Source organism: Oncorhynchus nerka, linkage group LG18, assembly GCF_034236695.1.
Source record: "Oncorhynchus nerka isolate Pitt River linkage group LG18, Oner_Uvic_2.0, whole genome shotgun sequence".
NCBI classification, from domain to species: domain Eukaryota; kingdom Metazoa; phylum Chordata; class Actinopteri; order Salmoniformes; family Salmonidae; genus Oncorhynchus; species Oncorhynchus nerka.
Genome location: NC_088413.1, coordinates 57,350,516 through 57,369,656, shown reverse-complemented (window position 1 = coordinate 57,369,656; position 19,141 = coordinate 57,350,516). Strand labels below are relative to the sequence as shown.

Below are 19,141 nucleotides of genomic sequence, written 5' to 3'. Positions count from 1 at the left end.
GAATGCTTAGTGATGGTCTGTCTGTTGGGTCAGTCTGGATGTGACCTGGTTCTCTGGCCATCCAGGCCACTGCAGAGATGCAGATGTTGTTTAATTTTGGCGAGCTGTTGTTGTCCTCAACACTGTCGGTGTTCTGTAGAGGTGGACGATTGGCGTTGTTTTAGTGCCCAGATGTGATGATCTAATTCAGCAGCCTCACAAACCCTCTGTTTCACCTTTACAGTGAGCCACTGTGTCAGCTGTCCATAGGACTTCATACTACATGCATGTATTTATTTCATCAGGGGAGCCCAATTGAGACACGTGTCTCATTTGCAATGGTGGCCTGAGGACAAAAGTTCAATCAATACAACAACAAAATATAAAAAACTAGAAGACAGCTATAAATACATTACATCAGGTTATGACAAGTTCTAATAGTCAATTGAAACAATTGCACTCTTCAGAGAACTCATTGAACAAAATAGTTTTAAACTGCCCTATCGTCACCAGAGAATCCAGGTGTAATTTGTTTTGTAAGGCTGTCCATAACAGTGGTGCTTTTAAACTAAAGGCGGATTTACCTAACTTTGTGGAGACAAGCGGTACCTCAAGAGTTAACCAACCCTGTGAACGGGTTTGGTATCTCATATTTTTATATAACAACAGGAAAGTGAAGTACAGTATGTTGGAAGCTTGTAGAGCAGAGCTTTTCTTAACAAGAAGGGAGTAATGTGATCTATGGGATTCAAGTGAGGTCCAGCCATCCTTCTGATACAGGATGCAGTGATGAATATTAAAACTGTCACCTGTAATAAAGCGAAGGGCGCTGTGGTAGACGGCATCCAATGGTTTAAAAGTAGTGGCTGCTGCAGTCTGGTAAATGGTGTCACCATAGTCAAGAATTGGCAGGAAAGTTGACTATACAATCTGCTTCCTGCTGTTTAGGGAGAGGCTAGATCAATTTAAAAAAAATGTAGTCCACTTTAAATCTTAGCTTTTAAAACATTCGATCTTTATCAATCCAAACGACCAGATATTTATAGGCGGGAACCCGTTCGATGAGCGAGCCATCCAATGAGTGAATATGTAGCCCATCTGAGACATTTTTAGAGAACAATGTTTAATTTTGCTTTAAATCAACTAGGGATTTCTGTAATGCAACTAAATCAGATTGGCCTCTAACATAGCTGGGTCAACAGTCAATGCAATGTCATACATGACCGTATTGTCTGCATACAAATTCATATTACAAGATCTAATACATAGACCAATGTTATTTATATAAATAGTAAAGAGAACATGTCCCAATACTGACCCCTGCGGTACACCTTTCATAATATTGAGGAAACTAGACTTGACACCATCAGAAAGCACACATAGTAGTATGTTTCTCTCACACTTATGGTGGCTAGGGAGATGCCCTCCAGCGGGGGAAATCCTATTGATTGTTCCTTTAATTAAAAACACACCTTTACTGATTGACTAACACATGCATGCAATCAATCCTGAACACATGTGGAACTTCTTTGTTTGCTACCCATAAGCCAATGTTTTAGCCATTCCTTTCATTCATTACAAACCTATAAACATTTCACCTCCAGACTCACCTGTTGAGAGCAGCAGAGACTCCAGCAGGTCTGCTTCTACATTGAGCCAGGTTCATTGTGATGTGGTTGTTATCAATGTGTTGTACATGTACAGTCTGACTGGGGCGTAGAGCTTCCATCTTCATTCAGACAGACAGGAGCTTGGCTGCTGCTAATCACCAGAGAAGGCAGAACCACGCCGGGGAGGCTAATGCAGTCTGATAGCAGCCCCAGTGATCTGATCCCTGCATGAATGGCCAAAGCACCGTTATCTTGTCTGGGGAGAAAAGAGGGGGAACTAGAGAAAGGCAATGTCTAGGATGGTAAATGGGGCCAACATGGTAATTAGGCTGGAAAAGGCCATGTTACCTAAAGAGCCATGGTGCTGGGCTGAGGAACAGAGACACATTTCCCCAAACAAGTTAATGGGTGCGCCGGCTAATGACTCTCCGGTCCAGAGGAATTTATCTTGCTAATTTGACAAAGCCTGAATAGGGGGCTAGGGACATTATTGACAACAGGCCAAACTGTGAAACAGCAGGAGGGCACCCCCCTGCAGGCAGCCCCAAATATAGATGTCCATTCTGTCATTAACAAAAGCCTAGCAGAGCCTTTATTTCTGATACCAGTGCTGCTCTTCCATTAATCTTACCGTGACTCATTTATATACAGTGGGGCAAAAAAGTATTTAGTCAGCCACCAATTGTGCAAGTTCTCCCACTTAAAAAGACGAGAGAGGCCCGTAATTTTCATCATAGGCACACTTCAACTATGACAGACAAAATGAGAAAAAAATCCAGAAAATCACACTGTAGGATTTTTAATGAATTTACTTGCAAATTATGGTGGAAAATAAGTTTTTGGTCACCTACAAACAAGCAAGATTTCTGGCTCTCACAGACCTGTATCTTCTTCATTAAGATGCTCCTCTGTCCTCCACTCGTTACCTGTATTAAAGGCACCTGTTTGAACTTGTTATCAGTATAAAAGACACCTGTCCACAACCTCAAACAGTCACACTCCAAACTCCAATATGGCCAAGACCAAAGAGCTGTCAAAGGACACCAGAAACAAAATTGTAGAACTGCACCAGGCTGGGAAGATTGAATCTGCAATAGGTAAGCAGCTTGGTTTGAAGAAATCAACTGTGGGAGCAATTATTAGGAAATGGAAGACATACAAGACCACTGATAATCTCCCTCGATCTGGGGCCCAGGCCCGTCTGAAGTTTGCTAGAGAGCATTTGGATGATCCAGAAGAAGATTGGGAGAATGTCAGATGAAACCAAAATATCACTTTTTGGTAAAAACTAAACTCGTCGTGTTTGGAGGACAAAGAATGCTGAGTTGCATCCAAAGAACACCACTGTGAAGCATGGGGTGGAAACATCATGCTTTGGGGCTGTTTTTCTGCAAAGGGACCAGGACGACTGATCCGTGTAAAGGAAAGAATGAATGGGGCCATGTATAGTGAGATTTTGAGTGAAAACCTCCTTCCATCAGCAAGGGCATTGAAGATGAAACATGGCTGGGTCTTTCAGCATGACAATGATCCCAAACACACCGCCCGGGCAATGAAGGAGTGGCTTCGTAAGAAGCATTTCAAGGTCCTGGAGTAGCCAGTCTCCAGATCTCAACCCCATAGAAAATCTTTGGAGGGAGTTGAAAGTCCGTGTTGCCCAGCAACAGCCCCAAAACATCACTGCTCTAGAGGAGATTTGCATGGAGGAATGGGCCAAAATACCAGCAACAGTGTGTGAAAACCTTGTGAAGACTTACAGAAAACATTTGACCTCTGTCATTGTCAACATAGGGTATATAACAAAGTATTGAGATAAACTTTTGTTATTGACCAAATACTTATTTTCCACCATAATTTGCAAATAAATTCATTAAAATTCCTACAATGTGATTGTCAGGATTTTTTTTCTCATTTTGTCTGGCATAGTTGAAGTGTACCTATGATGAAAATTACAGGCCTCTCTCATCTTTTTAAGTGGGAGAACTTGCACAATTGGTGGCTGACTAAATACTTTTTTGCCCCTGTATATGTATATATTGCAATAGTTATCTGTCCAAAGGGTCTATGCAGAGGGTGACGTTGAGGGGCTGGATGGACAGTTTGGCCCAATGGTGACTCCCTATACTGAAACCACACCAAGCGTGATCCCAATGGGTGAACATGTCACAATGACTAATTTCCACATTAGGTTGTTCTTACAGTTATTGATCGTTGTCAGTATTGGTCTGAAGGCGGTCTGTGGATTTGTAGGTTGGTGGTGGCCAAGGGTGGGTGGGGTTTGCCTTATCACTGCCCAAAACAACAAGGTTTCATATGTGAAATGAATTGGATTTATCTCAATGTAAGACACTGCACAATAATTGTTGTATGCGTTATGGGGGTATTATAGATGATATATTCTAGATAGTTTTGTGTCTCACACTTGACTGTAGCCTCAGATATGGGGCAGTGTGTCAGAAGGAAAGATCTGTAGTCACTGGATATGTCTGCTCAATGGCAGAGCCACTCTGCTCACCCTAATGGTGTCGAAATCAGACTGACTATTAAACAGGACCAGAGGAGAGCTAAAAGTCTTGCTGGTAAATTGGCAGTTGTGGGAATACAGGCTACTTTCATACTAGCTTCGCCCACTCACACACTAAGCTTTCCCCTTTTTACCCTTGACCAGACCACTGAGTGAGTGCACTGTCTGTCTCTGTCGGCCCTGAATAAATCTGCCTCTCTACCTGTCATCTGTTCATTGTCTGTGTCCTCCTCTCTCTCTTTCCATTGAGTGAAAGCATCGTTCAGCCAGCATCTGATTCAGTGGTCTATCCATCTTCACACACTTAAGTATCTCCCTTCTTATCTATCTGTCACTCCTTACAATTAATTACATTATCTCAACTAACTAATTACATCCTCAGTTAAAGACAAATGCAACACACACACACACACACACACACACACACACACACACACACACACACACACACACACACACACACACACACACACACACACACACACACACGTGTGCGCTGTAGGCATACTAACCTAATCTGTTTGAAGCAAAAGAAGAGAGGGTTCCTTTATGCATGAAGTATTCATGCGACGTGTGCGCGTGTGCGTGTGCGTGTCTGTGTGTGGAGACAGAGAGAGCGACCGGGAGCAGCCAGCAGTAGCACACTGACACCTCATCTGGCTGTCGGAGGGAAAAGGGGCTGGGCTGAGAAGAGAGAGCGAGAGAGGAGAGAAAGACACGGCAGGACAGCTACCAGCATTTCTCCGGCAGAAGGAGCAGAATTGAAAGCCGGAACAGGAGTTCTCCCCATTCCCAATCCCCCCCTCCCAGCCTAGACTAACACTGGTTCTCTCTCCACCTCCTGGCTGTCTCTGACTGATACCTGCTGCCGAGCACTCCTCCCTCAACCTGTGGCACGGGGCACAGGAAAGGACACAGCCATCAGGACTCCCTGCTACAGCCACATGGCAGAGATGTAACAGCATGGATTACCTGGGAGAGAGAAAAAGAGGGAAGAAATAAACACAAACCAATGGCTATTGGATGAAAAGAGAAAAGGCAGTGAAAGAGAAGAAGACAGAAAAGGAGAGTGAAAGAGAGAGAGAGAGAGATCTGAGTAGGACTGTCTTGCCAGACTGCTGGAGAGCCTGCCTCTGTTGGAGAAATTGCATCTTTGAACTGAGACTGAACTTTTGTTTGTGGAGAGGTGTGGACACAGAACAGGCGTTTGTTTCACTGGAATATGTACAGAGGAGGAGGTGCTTCGCTCTACTCTGACCTCCTCTTCTCCTCCTTTCCTCCTCTCCCTCCATCCTGAGAACCTGTCTGGACCCCCTGGACCTCCTTACTGGGACTGCTGCTATCCACCCCATCCTCTCAACCCTCTTGTATTTGTCTCAGTCCGCTATGATGACGTTGGTTCTCCCCTTCCTCTGTCCCCTTGGCTCCTTACAAACCGCTGTGCAATCAAGTGGAAACCTCAGTGATTGCGATCGGAGGTAAAAGGGACACCCCTTGCCCCCGTCAGTGACGGCCCCGCCTCTTTCTGCTCTCTCCCTGCGTCTCTGATGCTAAAGTAATAGAGAACCCTGGACATGGAGACATGGACCCTAAAGTTGAACTTGGGCACTTTCATTAGATAATGGATTGGAAAGAGCTGTAAGTACTCTCTTTCTCTCCATCTCTTGCACTATCTTGCCATTTTATTAGATCGTATTTAGGCACTATTGGACAATTTACTCTTCAGTAAACCTTAATTTGCCATGTATGAAAAAATGTCAGAGGGACTGAGGCTTCTTGTTAACTGCCTACCTGCAGTGCTGTATTGCTTGATAATCCTCTAAACTGTCTGAAATGTATTTGGTGTATGTGAGGATGCATTCAGATATTCAGACCCAAGGTGTGTACTGAAACGGCTTCATTAGTACAGAGATGGGTGATGAACAGGTGGGCAAGCTGTAGTGGGTGAGGGAATCCGAGCCTCTCCTCCCTCTACGTTTTCCATTGAGCGCACACAGGCAGCTCCCTCTTACTGGGAAGGTGAGAGTGAGAAAGAAAGAGAGAGAAAATAGAAAGGGAAAGCCATGTGACAAGCAATTCATTTCCCCATTAGGGTGTGTGTGCATTGTTACAGAGGCGAGCGCTCACTGTTATTGCTCATCACCCATTGAGTGGTTCTGATGGAACAGAATTAGAACCAACCCTGACTCTCTCTCTGCTCTCTCTCTCACCTTTCTCTTTCCCTCTTTTCAAATTGCCTTTTCTTCTCATTGTGTGACTGGTTTTAACCCTCAAGGTTACAGGCATACCCTGCGATGCCATATGGGCACTTAGAGGGACAGGGGAATAAGCAAAAAATGGAACCTGTGAATGCTAACCAAATGTTAATTGTAGTTCACTGTTTGTTGTCGTGTGTCTTTATCATGTTGGCAGATTCCTTTCATCTCTATGACAGCACCTCTGAGAGAGAGAGAGAGAGAGAGAGAGAGAGAGAGAGAGAGAGAGAGAGAGAGAGAGAGAGAGAGAGAGAGAGAGAGAGAGAGAGAGAGAGAGAGAGAGAGAGCCTTTGTCTTGGGCAGCGAACACACACACACACACAGAGAGAGAGAGAGAGCATTGCTGAGTTTTTCTTTCCTTTTCTTCATCTCACATTCATCTATTCCATCTCATTTTCTCCCTCACACTTTCCTTCTCACATGCTATCATACACAGACTGGTCCCTAGGGAGAGCCTCCTCCTGTAGCCCTCTTGGATATAATAATAATTTCATCAGCCAGCGGTGTGTTCCCTGATTGTGCTCTTGGAATGTCGCTGCAGGGGGCGTGCTGTGCTGTACTGGGGAGGTGGGGAGGGGTGGGGCTGTCACTCCAGTGGGGTAGACGAGGGTATATTTTGATAGCCGCCCACCTTGTCCGGCGGAGCCCAGAGCAGCACTAATGAGCTCAGGCTGCTAGGTTCTCAGGCAACAGTCTCTCGCTGAGACAGACACACGTGGATGGACAGGTTCTCTCTCTCTTTCTCGCTCTTGCTGTAGCCCTCCCTCTTTTCATCTCTCATTCCATCTTAATTTCTCTCTGTCTGTTCCTCTTGTTGACAACCATTTTTTGTCCTTGCGACTCTCCAATTCTGAACTGTCTGTCTGAAAAGTGTTCAGTGCATATGAATTACCTGTAGATGTTCCTTTACTCTGACCTTGACTTTTAAGTTGAGGTGTGGTTGTAACTGACACACAGTAGTGCCATATAAGTGTGGCTTAATGTTACAGATTTACATAGCTGGTAATATTGCAGTTAGACTAAAAGGAATGTGTGCGTCTCGCTCTGTTGGCCTTGTGGCCTATCTGTTAGACGGACACAGTGAGAGGGAGAGAGAGGGGAAAGAGTGAGAGAGAGTGAGAGAGAGAATGAGGGAGTGAGAGATAGTGACAGAGACTTATATATATTTGTATATATATATATATATATATAGAGAGAGGGAGGGAGGGAGGGAGGGAGGGAGGGAGGGAGGGAGGGAGGGAGGGAGAGAGAAGAGACAGAGAGAGAGACAGAGTGAGAGTGAGAGAAGAGAGAGAAAGAGAGAGAGAGAGAGAGAGAGAGAGAGAGAGCACACACAGGATGACCGTGGATTTATGTAGAGTCCCATCACACAGTCGGATCTTACCCTGAGAGGCATGCTAAATGCCAGAACAGCGGAACTGCGTTAAGACAACCATTTAACGAGATGGACTAACTAGCCCGCAGTACTAGGAGAGGTCTATCTACAGTGCCTTGCAAAAGTATTCATCCCCCTTGGCGGTTTTCCTATTTTGTTGTAATACAACCTGTAATTTAAATGGATTTTATTTGGATTTCATGTAATGGACATACACAAAATAGTCGAAATTGGTGTAGTGAATTTTTTTTTAAAGTGGTGCGTGCATATGTATTCACCCCTTTTGCTATGAAGCCCTGAAATAAGATCTGGTGCAACAAATTACCTCCAGAAGTCACGTGATTAGTTAAATGAATCCACCTGTGTGCAATCTAAGTGTCACATGATCTGTCACATGATCTCAGTATATATACACCTGTTCTGAAAGGCCCCAGAGTCTGCAACACCACCAAGCAAGGGGCACCACCAAGCAAGTAGCACCATGAAGACCAAGGAGCTCTCCAAACAGGTCAGGGACAAAGTTGTGGCGAAGTACAGATCAAGGTTGGGTTACAAAAAATATCCGTAACTTTATATCCCACGGAGCACCATTAAATCCATTATTAAAAGAAAGAATATGGCATCCCAACAAACCTGCCAAGAGAGGGCAGCCCACCAAAACCCACAGACCAGGCAAGGAGGGCATTAATCAGAGAGAGAGGCAACAAAGAGACCAAAGATAACCCTGAAGGAGCTGCAAAGCTCCACAGCTGAGATTGGAGTATCTGTCCATAGGACCACTTTAAGCCATGCACTCCACAGAGCTAGGCTTTATGGAAGAGTAGCCAGAAAAAAGCCATTGCTTAAAGAAAGAAATAAGAAAACCCATTTGGTGTTCACCAAAAGGCATGTGGGAGACTCCCAAAAAATATGGAAGAAGGTACTTTGGTCAGATGTGACTAAAATTTGAGCTTTTTGGCCATCAAGGAAAACGCTATGTGTGGTGCAAACCCAACACCTCTCACCACCCCAAGAACACCATCCCCAAAGTGAAGCATGGTGGTGGCAGCATCATGCTTTGGGGATGTTTTTCATCGGCAGAGACTGGGAAACTGTTCAGAATTGAAGGAATGATGGATGGTGCTAAATACAGAGATATTCTTGAGAGAAACCTGTTTCAGTCTTCCAGAGATTTGAGACTGGGATGGAGGTTCACCTTCCAGCAGGACAATTACCCTAAACATACTGCTAAAGCAACACTCGAGTGGTTTAAGGGGAAACATTTAAATGTCTTGGAATGGCGTAGTCAAAGCCTAGAAGTCAATCCAATTGAGAATCTGTGGTATGACTTAAAGATTGCTGTACACCAGCGGAACCCATCCAACTTGAAGGAGCTGGAGCAGTTTTGCCTTGAAGAATGGGCAAAAATCCCAGTGGCTAGATGTGCCAAGCTTATAGAGACATACCCCAAGAGCCGTGAATAGTTATGCATGCTCAAGTTTTCTATTTTTTGTCTTATGTCTTGTTTGTTTCGCAATTTATTTATTTTTTGCATTTTCAAAGTGGTAGGCATGTTGTGTAAATCAAATTTTCATTCCAGGTTGTAAGGCAACAAAATAGGAAAAATGCCAAGGCGGGTGAATACTTTCGCAAGCCACTGTATTTCTCACTCTCCTCACCAAGTCTGTCTATCAGGGGACTCAGTGAATGGTGGATCTAGGGACCAGTCATGTTTTTCATGGTCCCCCTAACAAGCTTCACCTATATACCTGAGTAACATATGAAATAGCAGAACATTTCTTATCACAATCACTTCAATTATATAATGAGAACAAACATTTCCATAGCCTGAAAAGGCAACATTGTGCCAGCCATCCTTACCTGTCATGTTCCTGTCCTGTTCCTGTGTTGTTTGAAGAAGATACATTAATTCATTTAGTGTACATAAGCACCATGACAACCACCAGCTGACCTACTAATAACACAGTTGTCATGGCGGCTTGTCGTATGTAGAAACCTGCAAAGCCCTGCTGCGGAATTGGGCTTGATTGTGTCTTTAGTTCCATAGCAGTGCGTTAGCAATTGCAGTGCTGAAATTAAAGCATTTGAGAATTTTATGTTTGTACTGTTTTGAAGTGGAGGACTGGAGCATTTTACAAAGCCTTGGCCACAGGTAGGGAGTGGGGAGTTGAAAGAGAGGTAGCATTGGGATTGGTGGCACAGCGCCCTTCTCCTGTCGACTTTGTTTACTTTGGCAAAGAGAAAAAGGAGCTTGTTGACCTTTCCGCTACAATCTCAGTGTGGCTTCTAAAGGCTCTGCACACCCTCACAAATGTCAACCCTGACCATTAAATCAATCAGCTGAATGATTATACAGCCCTCTCTCTGTTGGATACCTCACTATGAAAAAGATAAATGCCTGGTGGCTCCTATGAAGTTTATCGTCCTTCCTGCCCAACACAATACAAATGACTCGCTAATGTGTATGTTTTTGAAGTCAGGTTGAACTCTTCTTGTGTTTGCTCCTCCCAGGGCAGCTCAGAAGCTGAACCTCTCGTCCAAGCGGAAGAAGCACCAGCCTCCCTCCCTGCTGCACCCTGGAGCCCAGGAGCCCTCCATCTACCCCACCAACTTCAGCGGCATCCTGCAGCTCTCGCCACCCTCCGCCCCGCCATGCCTGCTCCGCGCTGTCTCAAAGGTTAAGGAGAACCCTGGGATGGGAAAGGTAAAGAGCAACAGGCATTGCTTGTATACGCAAACAGGCCTACATTATGAACACACACGCATATGTTTATGAGTGAGTGACATTTAAATGGGAGAATGCACAGTGGCAACGCATTAGTACATAGACAGCCAGTCGTCTGGTCCAGTCCATACAGATGCAGACAGATAAGCCTGCTGGAATGTCATGAATTCACTCAGTTTGTTATGGCCGCATTCCTCCCTCTGAATGGACTACAGTTTGTGAGGGAAAGAAAACACAACACTTAAATCCAATTCACTTACCTAGAGTCAGATTAACTTGTGGATACCATTTTTATGTCTATTCTTGCAGTATTAAGGACATTAGCGATAGTTTCGAGAACCAATGCTAACTAGCATTAGCTCAATGACTGGAAGTCTACTGTTATAGTAGCAATGCTACTGTACCTGAAGGAAGTTCCGCTAACTTCCTTCATACTGTATGCAGAGACATAAAAATGGTATCCACAAGTTCATCTGACTCTGGGTAAGTAGAACAATGACAGAATCTCACAGTATCCCTTTAAAAGCTAAACGTTTGCAAACATTACAACAGCATATTTCAATATTCATTCCAATGTTCTTACACATCACTGCATTTTTTTATAGTTCTATTGGCTGGGATCTCTGACTACCAGAAGGGCCCAGTATTGGCTACTTTTTGTATATAAAGCAGTTCTTCAGAGACTCTCCACTACCTCAGCTCACGTATCAACTGGAACCATTTTCAGACCTACTCTTTGGACTGGCTGGTTCTAGAGGTCCCGTGGTTCTAGAGGTCCCGTGGTTCTAGAAGTCCTGCGGGTGTCCACTGATCTGGGGGGGAAATGATTTTAGTTTTATGCACCCAGCTCATGGAATAGGCTTCAGGCCACCTTGAAATTAGACTCGTTGGTCTCCATTGGACAGTTTAGATGGAGTTTAAGGGAGGTGATATGTGAGAGTTGTTTGTTCTGATTATCCTTGGTGTATGTATTGTATTGATATTATTTATTGTATGTTCATGTTCACAGGGCTCCCTTGCAAATGAGAGCCTGGTCTCGATGGTGACCCACCCTGTTTAAATAAAAGTGAAATACAATTCCTGCTAGCTGCGTTCCATAAACCTCTTGATGAAATCGAGCAGGATGGCGATGATTGGTCTGTCAATAGCGTTAGTGCTGTATAAACACACCCTTCCTCTAGGGTTTATTGGGTATTGTTTGCTGGGCTGAGATCCTGTATTTACATAGCAGAAGAAGTCCCCTAACAAGATTAGGTCCCACCTGGTTGGGAAGTTGTTGCTTACTCTGCCAAATTTCCACACCATTGAGAAATGGTTCCATATTGTGAATCTCACTTCATAAAACACCAGCATTATTAACAAGCTTCCTCTCCCTAAACCTTTTACTGAGCTAGACATGATGTATGTGACAACCACAGGGTTGTTTTGAAAAGGAAAATGAGCTTGTTTACAGCATTGTTCTGTGTTTAAAACCTCAGGTTACCTCTTCATTAACTCGGCTGTTATGGGAAACTCAATCTCTGTCATTGTGTCTCAGACAGTTACTGCAGTTTGGAGTCACCTGGTTCAGACAACCAAGAGTTCACTGCTGTGAAACAATGCATGTTTGAGGAACCACAGCCAACACGATTTGAGTTGCCAACATTCTTTTGTCTACGGTAGACAATTCATCCCAGCTCCTTTCCCCCTAATCTACAGTATGCATTTTCTGTGGTCAAGAATTGACTGAAACACTGAGAGGCATAGGTGATGTTTTGTTATGTATTTATTTAAGACACACATGTCCATCCATGTGTAGTTGATGTCATTGCGGACCCAGGTGATGTGTCAAGTGGAGGGTTTGGACATGAGGAGAGGTGGCTGCCGGGGTAAAATCCCAGCTAATGGATTTCTTAGTGGGATCAAGACATAGGAGAACAGGGCCATTAGCAGAGGGGCCCGAGGTGTTAAAATGCAGCAGAGGCTCCAGATGATCCACACCGGCCACTGGTATCACATCTCTGCCAATGTAAATATAGAAGCTCTAGACATTAGCTATTGCTCCCCCGCCCGGTTGGTGGGCCGGCCAGGCTCAGCAGTCATATATGGAAACCTGTTTAAATGTCATTTGCTTAACATATGTACACGTCAGTCATGGTAAGAGCCCCCCCATGGAGCACAAAGAGAGTTTGCACTCAGCTGCCGGAAAGCCAGAGAGGAATTCCCTCTGCGGCAGAATGGGATCACCACCACACATTGTTCCTTAACGCTAGAGCCAGGATTTGTGGCAATATTTATAAACAAGCCAGGGGAAGAATGGGCCTTTTGTGTGTGCACGGATGGCACAGGAGAGACACACAGAGGATGAAAGGACCAGCCCTGTGTCAGTTTTGCTGTCTTTGCAGAAAGGGGAGGTGGGGGAACAGTTGGAGTTGTAATCGGCTGTCTTATATCGCGCAGCCTCTCACTGGCATCGTCGTCGTTTTTATATATATATTTTTATTGTCATAGATTTAATTTGTTATCAATGCATGGTTGTTAAAGCTCGAGCTGTTTGTAACCATGGAGGAGGAGGGGAAGCGTGCCGATGCACTGGTTTAGTGGATTGACTACCACTATGCTAAATCCTAAACACACTGAGCTGTCTGCCGATGCACTGGTTTAGTGGATTGACTATCACTATGCTAAACCCTACACACACTGAGCTGTCAGGGAGGAGAAACACCACTATCCATTCCTCTTCCTGACAACACAGATGTTTATGTCTCCTGTCTGTCATCCTACAAGATAGTCAAGGTTGAGTTTTCACAATCAAATGTTGACATGAGGATGTTTTTCTTACCAGAAGAACCATCCACTCCTACATGTTCTTTATAAATGGTGTTGCAGTTGTCATTCAATAAAAAAGGTGTGATTGTGTTTGAGGAGGCTTGGCAGAAAGAATGACAGATGAAAACACACACACACACACAGCTTGCATATAACGTGGTGTGCATGCAGATGAAACCTTACTCCACTTTCTCCAGTTCAGGAAGTACCATCAGACACAGCTGGCAGAATGGCTCTGCAAGTCATGGCCATAACATAGTTACAACATTAGACTAGAGGAGACATGTCATGGCCATAACATAGTTACAACATTAGACTAGAGGAGACAGGCCATGGCCATAACATAGTTATAACATTAGACTAGAGGAGACATGTCTTGGCCATAACATAGTTATAACATTAGACTAGAGGAGACATGTCATGGCCATAACATAGTTATAACATTAGACTAGAGGAGACATGTCATGGCCATAACGTAGTTATAACATTAGACTAGAGGAGACAGGCCATGGCCATAACATAGTTATAACATTAGACTAGAGGAGACATGTCATGGCCATAACATAGTTACAACATTAGACTAGAGGAGACAGGCCATGGCCATAACATAGTTATAACATTAGACTAGAGGAGACATGTCATGGCCATAACGTAGTTATAACATTAGACTAGAGGAGACATGTCATGGCCATAACATAGTTATAACATTAGACTAGAGGAGACAGGCCATGGCCATAACATAGTTATAACATTAGACTAGAGGAGACATGTCATGGCCATAACGTAGTTATAACATTAGACTAGAGGAGACAGGCCATGGCCATAACATAGTTATAACATTAGTCTAGAGGAGACATGTCATGGCCATAACATAGTTATAACATTAGACTAGAGGAGACATGTCATGGCCATAACATAGTTATAACATTAGACTAGAGGAGACATGTCATGGCCATAACGTAGTTATAACATTAGACTAGAGGAGACAGGCCATGGCCATAACATAGTTATAACATTAGACTAGAGGAGACATGTCATGGCCATAACATAGTTATAACATTAGACTAGAGGAGACATGTCATGGCCATAACATAGTTACAACATTAGACTAGAGGAGACAGGCCATGGCCATAACATAGTTATAACATTAGACTAGAGGAGACATGTCATGGCCATAACATAGTTATAACATTAGACTAGAGGAGACATGTCATGGCCATAACATAGTTATAACATTAGACTAGAGGAGACATGTCATGGCCATAACATAGTTATAACATTAGACTAGAGGAGACAGGCCATGGCCATAACATAGTTATAACATTAGACTAGAGGAGACATGTCATGGCCATAACGTAGTTATAACATTAGACTAGAGGAGACAGGCCATGGCCATAACATAGTTATAACATTAGTCTAGAGGAGACATGTCATGGCCATAACATAGTTACAACATTAGACTAGAGGAGACATGTCTTGGCCATAACATAGTTATAACATTAGACTAGAGGAGACATGTCATGGCCATAACGTAGTTATAACATTAGACTAGAGGAGACAGGCCATGGCCATAACATAGTTATAACATTAGACTAGAGGAGACATGTCATGGCCATAACATAGTTACAACATTAGACTAGAGGAGACAGGCCATGGCCATAACATAGTTATAACATTAGACTAGAGGAGACATGTCATGGCCATAACGTAGTTATAACATTAGACTAGAGGAGACATGTCATGGCCATAACATAGTTATAACATTAGACTAGAGGAGACATGTCATGGCCATAACATAGTTATAACATTAGACTAGAGGAGACAGGCCATGGCCATAACATAGTTATAACATTAGACTAGAGGAGACATGTCATGGCCATAACGTAGTTATAACATTAGACTAGAGGAGACAGGCCATGGCCATAACATAGTTATAACATTAGTCTAGAGGAGACATGTCATGGCCATAACATAGTTATAACATTAGACTAGAGGAGACATGTCATGGCCATAACATAGTTATAACATTAGACTAGAGGAGACATGTCATGGCCATAACGTAGTTATAACATTAGACTAGAGGAGACAGGCCATGGCCATAACATAGTTATAACATTAGACTAGAGGAGACATGTCATGGCCATAACATAGTTACAACATTAGACTAGAGGAGACAGGCCATGGCCATAACATAGTTATAACATTAGACTAGAGGAGACATGTCATGGCCATAACGTAGTTATAACATTAGACTAGAGGAGACATGTCATGGCCATAACATAGTTATAACATTAGACTAGAGGAGACATGTCATGGCCATAACATAGTTATAACATTAGACTAGAGGAGACAGGCCATGGCCATAACATAGTTATAACATTAGACTAGAGGAGACATGTCATGGCCATAACGTAGTTATAACATTAGACTAGAGGAGACAGGCCATGGCCATAACATAGTTATAACATTAGTCTAGAGGAGACATGTCATGGCCATAACATAGTTACAACATTAGACTAGAGGAGACATGTCTTGGCCATAACATAGTTATAACATTAGACTAGAGGAGACATGTCATGGCCATAACGTAGTTATAACATTAGACTAGAGGAGACATGTCATGGCCATAACATAGTTATAACATTAGACTAGAGGAGACATGTCATGGCCATAACGTAGTTATAACATTAGACTAGAGGAGACATGTCATGGCCATAACATTGTTACAACATTAGACTAGAGGAGACATGCCATGGCCATAACATTGTTACAACATTAGACTAGAGGAGACATGCCATGGGCATAACATTGTTACAACATTAGACTAGAGGAGTCGTGCCATGACCATAACATAGTTTCAACATTAGACTAGAAGAGACATGTCATAGCCATAATGTAGTTATAACATTAGACTAGAGGAGACATGTCATGGCCATAACATAGTTACAACATTAGACTAGAGGAGACATGTCTTGGCCATAACATAGTTATAACATTAGACTAGAGGAGACATGTCATGGCCATAGCGTAGTTATAACATTAGACTAGAGGAGACATGTCATGGCCATAACATAGTTATAATATTAGACTAGAGGAGACATGTCATGGCCATAACATAGTTATAACATTAGACTAGAGGAGACATGTCATGGCCATAACATAGTTATAACATTAGACTAGAGGAGACATGTCATGGCCATAACATTGTTACAATATTAGACTAGAGGAGACATGCCATGGCCATAACATTGTTACAACATTAGACTAGAGGAGACATGCCATGGCCATAACATTGTTACAACATTAGACTAGAGGAGACATGCCATGGGCATAACATTGTTACAACATTAGACTAGAGGAGTCGTGCCATGGCCATAAATAACATTGTTACAACATTAGACTAGAGGAGTCGTGCCATGGCCATAAATAACATAGTTTCAGCATTAGACTAGAAGTGACATGTCATGGCCATAACATAGTTTCAGCATTAGACTGGAGGAGACATGTCATGGTAGAGGTGTAGTAAATGAACACGTTAAACATGACCAGTGACATATACCATCCTGTTTACCATACTGTGTTAGGATCATGGTGTACCGTGACAACGGAAATGACACAGAATCTAGGGACTAAGTATAGACAATACAGATCTCAGAGTTGTCCTGAGAGAGTGACGTAGAGAGATAGAAAGAGAGGGAGAGAGAAAGCGGGACCATATGTTCCCATGTTGCAGAGCTGCAGGCAGAGTTGCTCTTGGTCCAGAGAGCAGCCTGCTGATTGGATAATCCCTGAGCATGGTGGGCGGCTCAGAGTCACAGTCATTAAGGGCCCATATTACATTCACTGTTATGATTTACAATATCATCCTTACATTGACACCATTAGGCCCATGTGTTGACCCACGAGTGGCAGCTTAACTTGCAATGGTGGTCCATTTGTCAGGGGTAACCTTTGTCTCCACGGTAACAGGCACTGTCGTGTCCATCATCGTTGACCTGATGGAAATTATGTTTATCCAGATTCAGCGTTGCCATGTGATTTCAAGATGTCCATTTTCTCCCCACTACAAATTCATGCTATGTCCCCTGTAGCTCTATGTGTGTATCATGTTAGATATTTTATGTGCCCGCTTCATCTGTGTTTAATGAATGTGTTTTTTCACCATATGTTTGCTTAAATGTATGTTCTTTGCTCTCTGTCCCTCTATTCTCCTCTCCTCTCTCCTCGTGTTGAAGGTAAAAGTGATGATGCGTATCTGCCCATCCCTGGAGGCTCCTGATTCGTCAGAGTCCATGTCCTTCCTGAAGGTGGACCCCAGGAAGAAGCAGCTAACCCTTTACGACCCCTCGGTCAACGACCGCGCCAACTCAGGGCACAGGAGAGCCACCGTGGCCGTCCCAAAGATCTTCGCCTTCGACGCAGTGTTTACCCAGGATGCCTCTCAAGTAAAGACCAAGCAATTGAGGAGTGTGTGTGTGTGTGTGTGTGTGTGTGTGTGTGTGTGTGTGTGTGTGTGTGTGTGTAGGGGGGCACTCTTTCAAGGGTAGGAGGATATCTTCATGCTGGCTGGGTGCGGTCCGGGGGCTTAGTAGAAAAATGCCTGTCTTTGGTTGGGGGCATTCTTCCCATTATGGGCCTCAACAGCTGGCCCTTTTAAGTCTGGGGAATTCATTTAATTCAGTCCACTTATATCTAACCTCTCCTTTCATAGTCCAGTTATATCTAATCTCTCTTCTCCCAGTCCATGCCCAAATTAAGATCAAAATGGAAGGGTCAGACATTGAGGACATGTAACATCCAGACAAAAATGTTCCATAGAGGTCTGTTTAGAAACATTTCTCAACAAAACCATTGAGATTTCCATTGATCACTCAGTGTCTTCTGATTGTTGAAGAGATGAGATCTAGCAGTGAGGTAACATGCTGTTAGTACCTACTAAAAAGGGAACATGAACCATCGACTCAAGCTTTGTGTTGCTCCCCATAGAGCGTACAATCTTTATGTTTGAGAAGCTGAACCATTAGGGATCTCATCAAGCATTGGTAGAGTCAGTAGCTACAGGGTCTACAGCATGGATCAGTGTCTCCACAGTGGGGGTAAGGTTCAGAGCTTCCTCCATCAGATACATCTCCTCCACAGTAAGCCAGCTGATATGAGCTGATAGCCCTGCTTCTGCTCCAGTAAGGCAGACTGAGACGAGGCTGCCAGATTGTGCCGCTGGGACCACACTGCTGGCGGCTAACAGTAACAGAAAGCTGTTCTGCAGTAAGAGGCCTTGTTATCTGTGTTATGTATGGGAGGAGATCTCTGTCTGCAGCAGAAGCCTACCCCCAGTGGAGCCATGGTGGTGAAACAGATTGTAAAGATGAGCCACACTTTGCAGCATTTGTTCCTTTTGACGCCGCCCTCTGAATCTGTGATCAGAGCCTGTCTTCCTGATGCCCCTCCTGTGTTTGATAGCTCGAATAATGTTTTTGTAGAAATAATTGGAATTCTCAAATCGAAAATTCTTTGTACGTGTATGTGTTTGTCAATGACTTGATATTCCTATTATGTGGGAATGTACACAATTCTAAAAGGGGAATGGCAGATATACGCTCTTTAACCACTCCATCTCTCTCTCTCTCTATCTCTCTTTCTCCCTCTCTCCTTGCAGGCAGAGGTGTGTTCAGGGACAGTGTCTGAGGTCATCCAGTCTGTGGTGAACGGTGCGGACGGTTGCATCTTCTGCTTCGGGCATGTCAAGCTTGGTAAGCAAGCCCCGCTACTCAACTGAAATCGGGCAAAAGGACACTGTTAGACAAAGAAAAGTCTCCCTTTATCGGTTTGATGCCCACATTCACAAATGGATTAGTGGCGCAGTGG

The 19,141-nt window shown here is 43.7% G+C and overlaps 1 protein-coding gene across 2 annotated transcripts in view; it reads left to right on the top strand.

Annotated features, from left to right (window-relative positions):
- Positions 1-19,141, top strand: part of LOC115146194 (kinesin-like protein KIF26A) — a 118,551-nt gene that overhangs the window by 80,952 nt on the left and 18,458 nt on the right. For both annotated transcript variants that reach the window (XM_029688117.2, XM_029688116.2), the window contains exons 5-7: positions 10,255-10,447; positions 17,512-17,721; positions 18,933-19,026. In XM_029688117.2, coding sequence (XP_029543977.2) covers positions 10,255-10,447; positions 17,512-17,721; positions 18,933-19,026 — 497 coding nt within the window. The remainder of the gene's footprint in view (positions 1-10,254; positions 10,448-17,511; positions 17,722-18,932; positions 19,027-19,141) is intronic.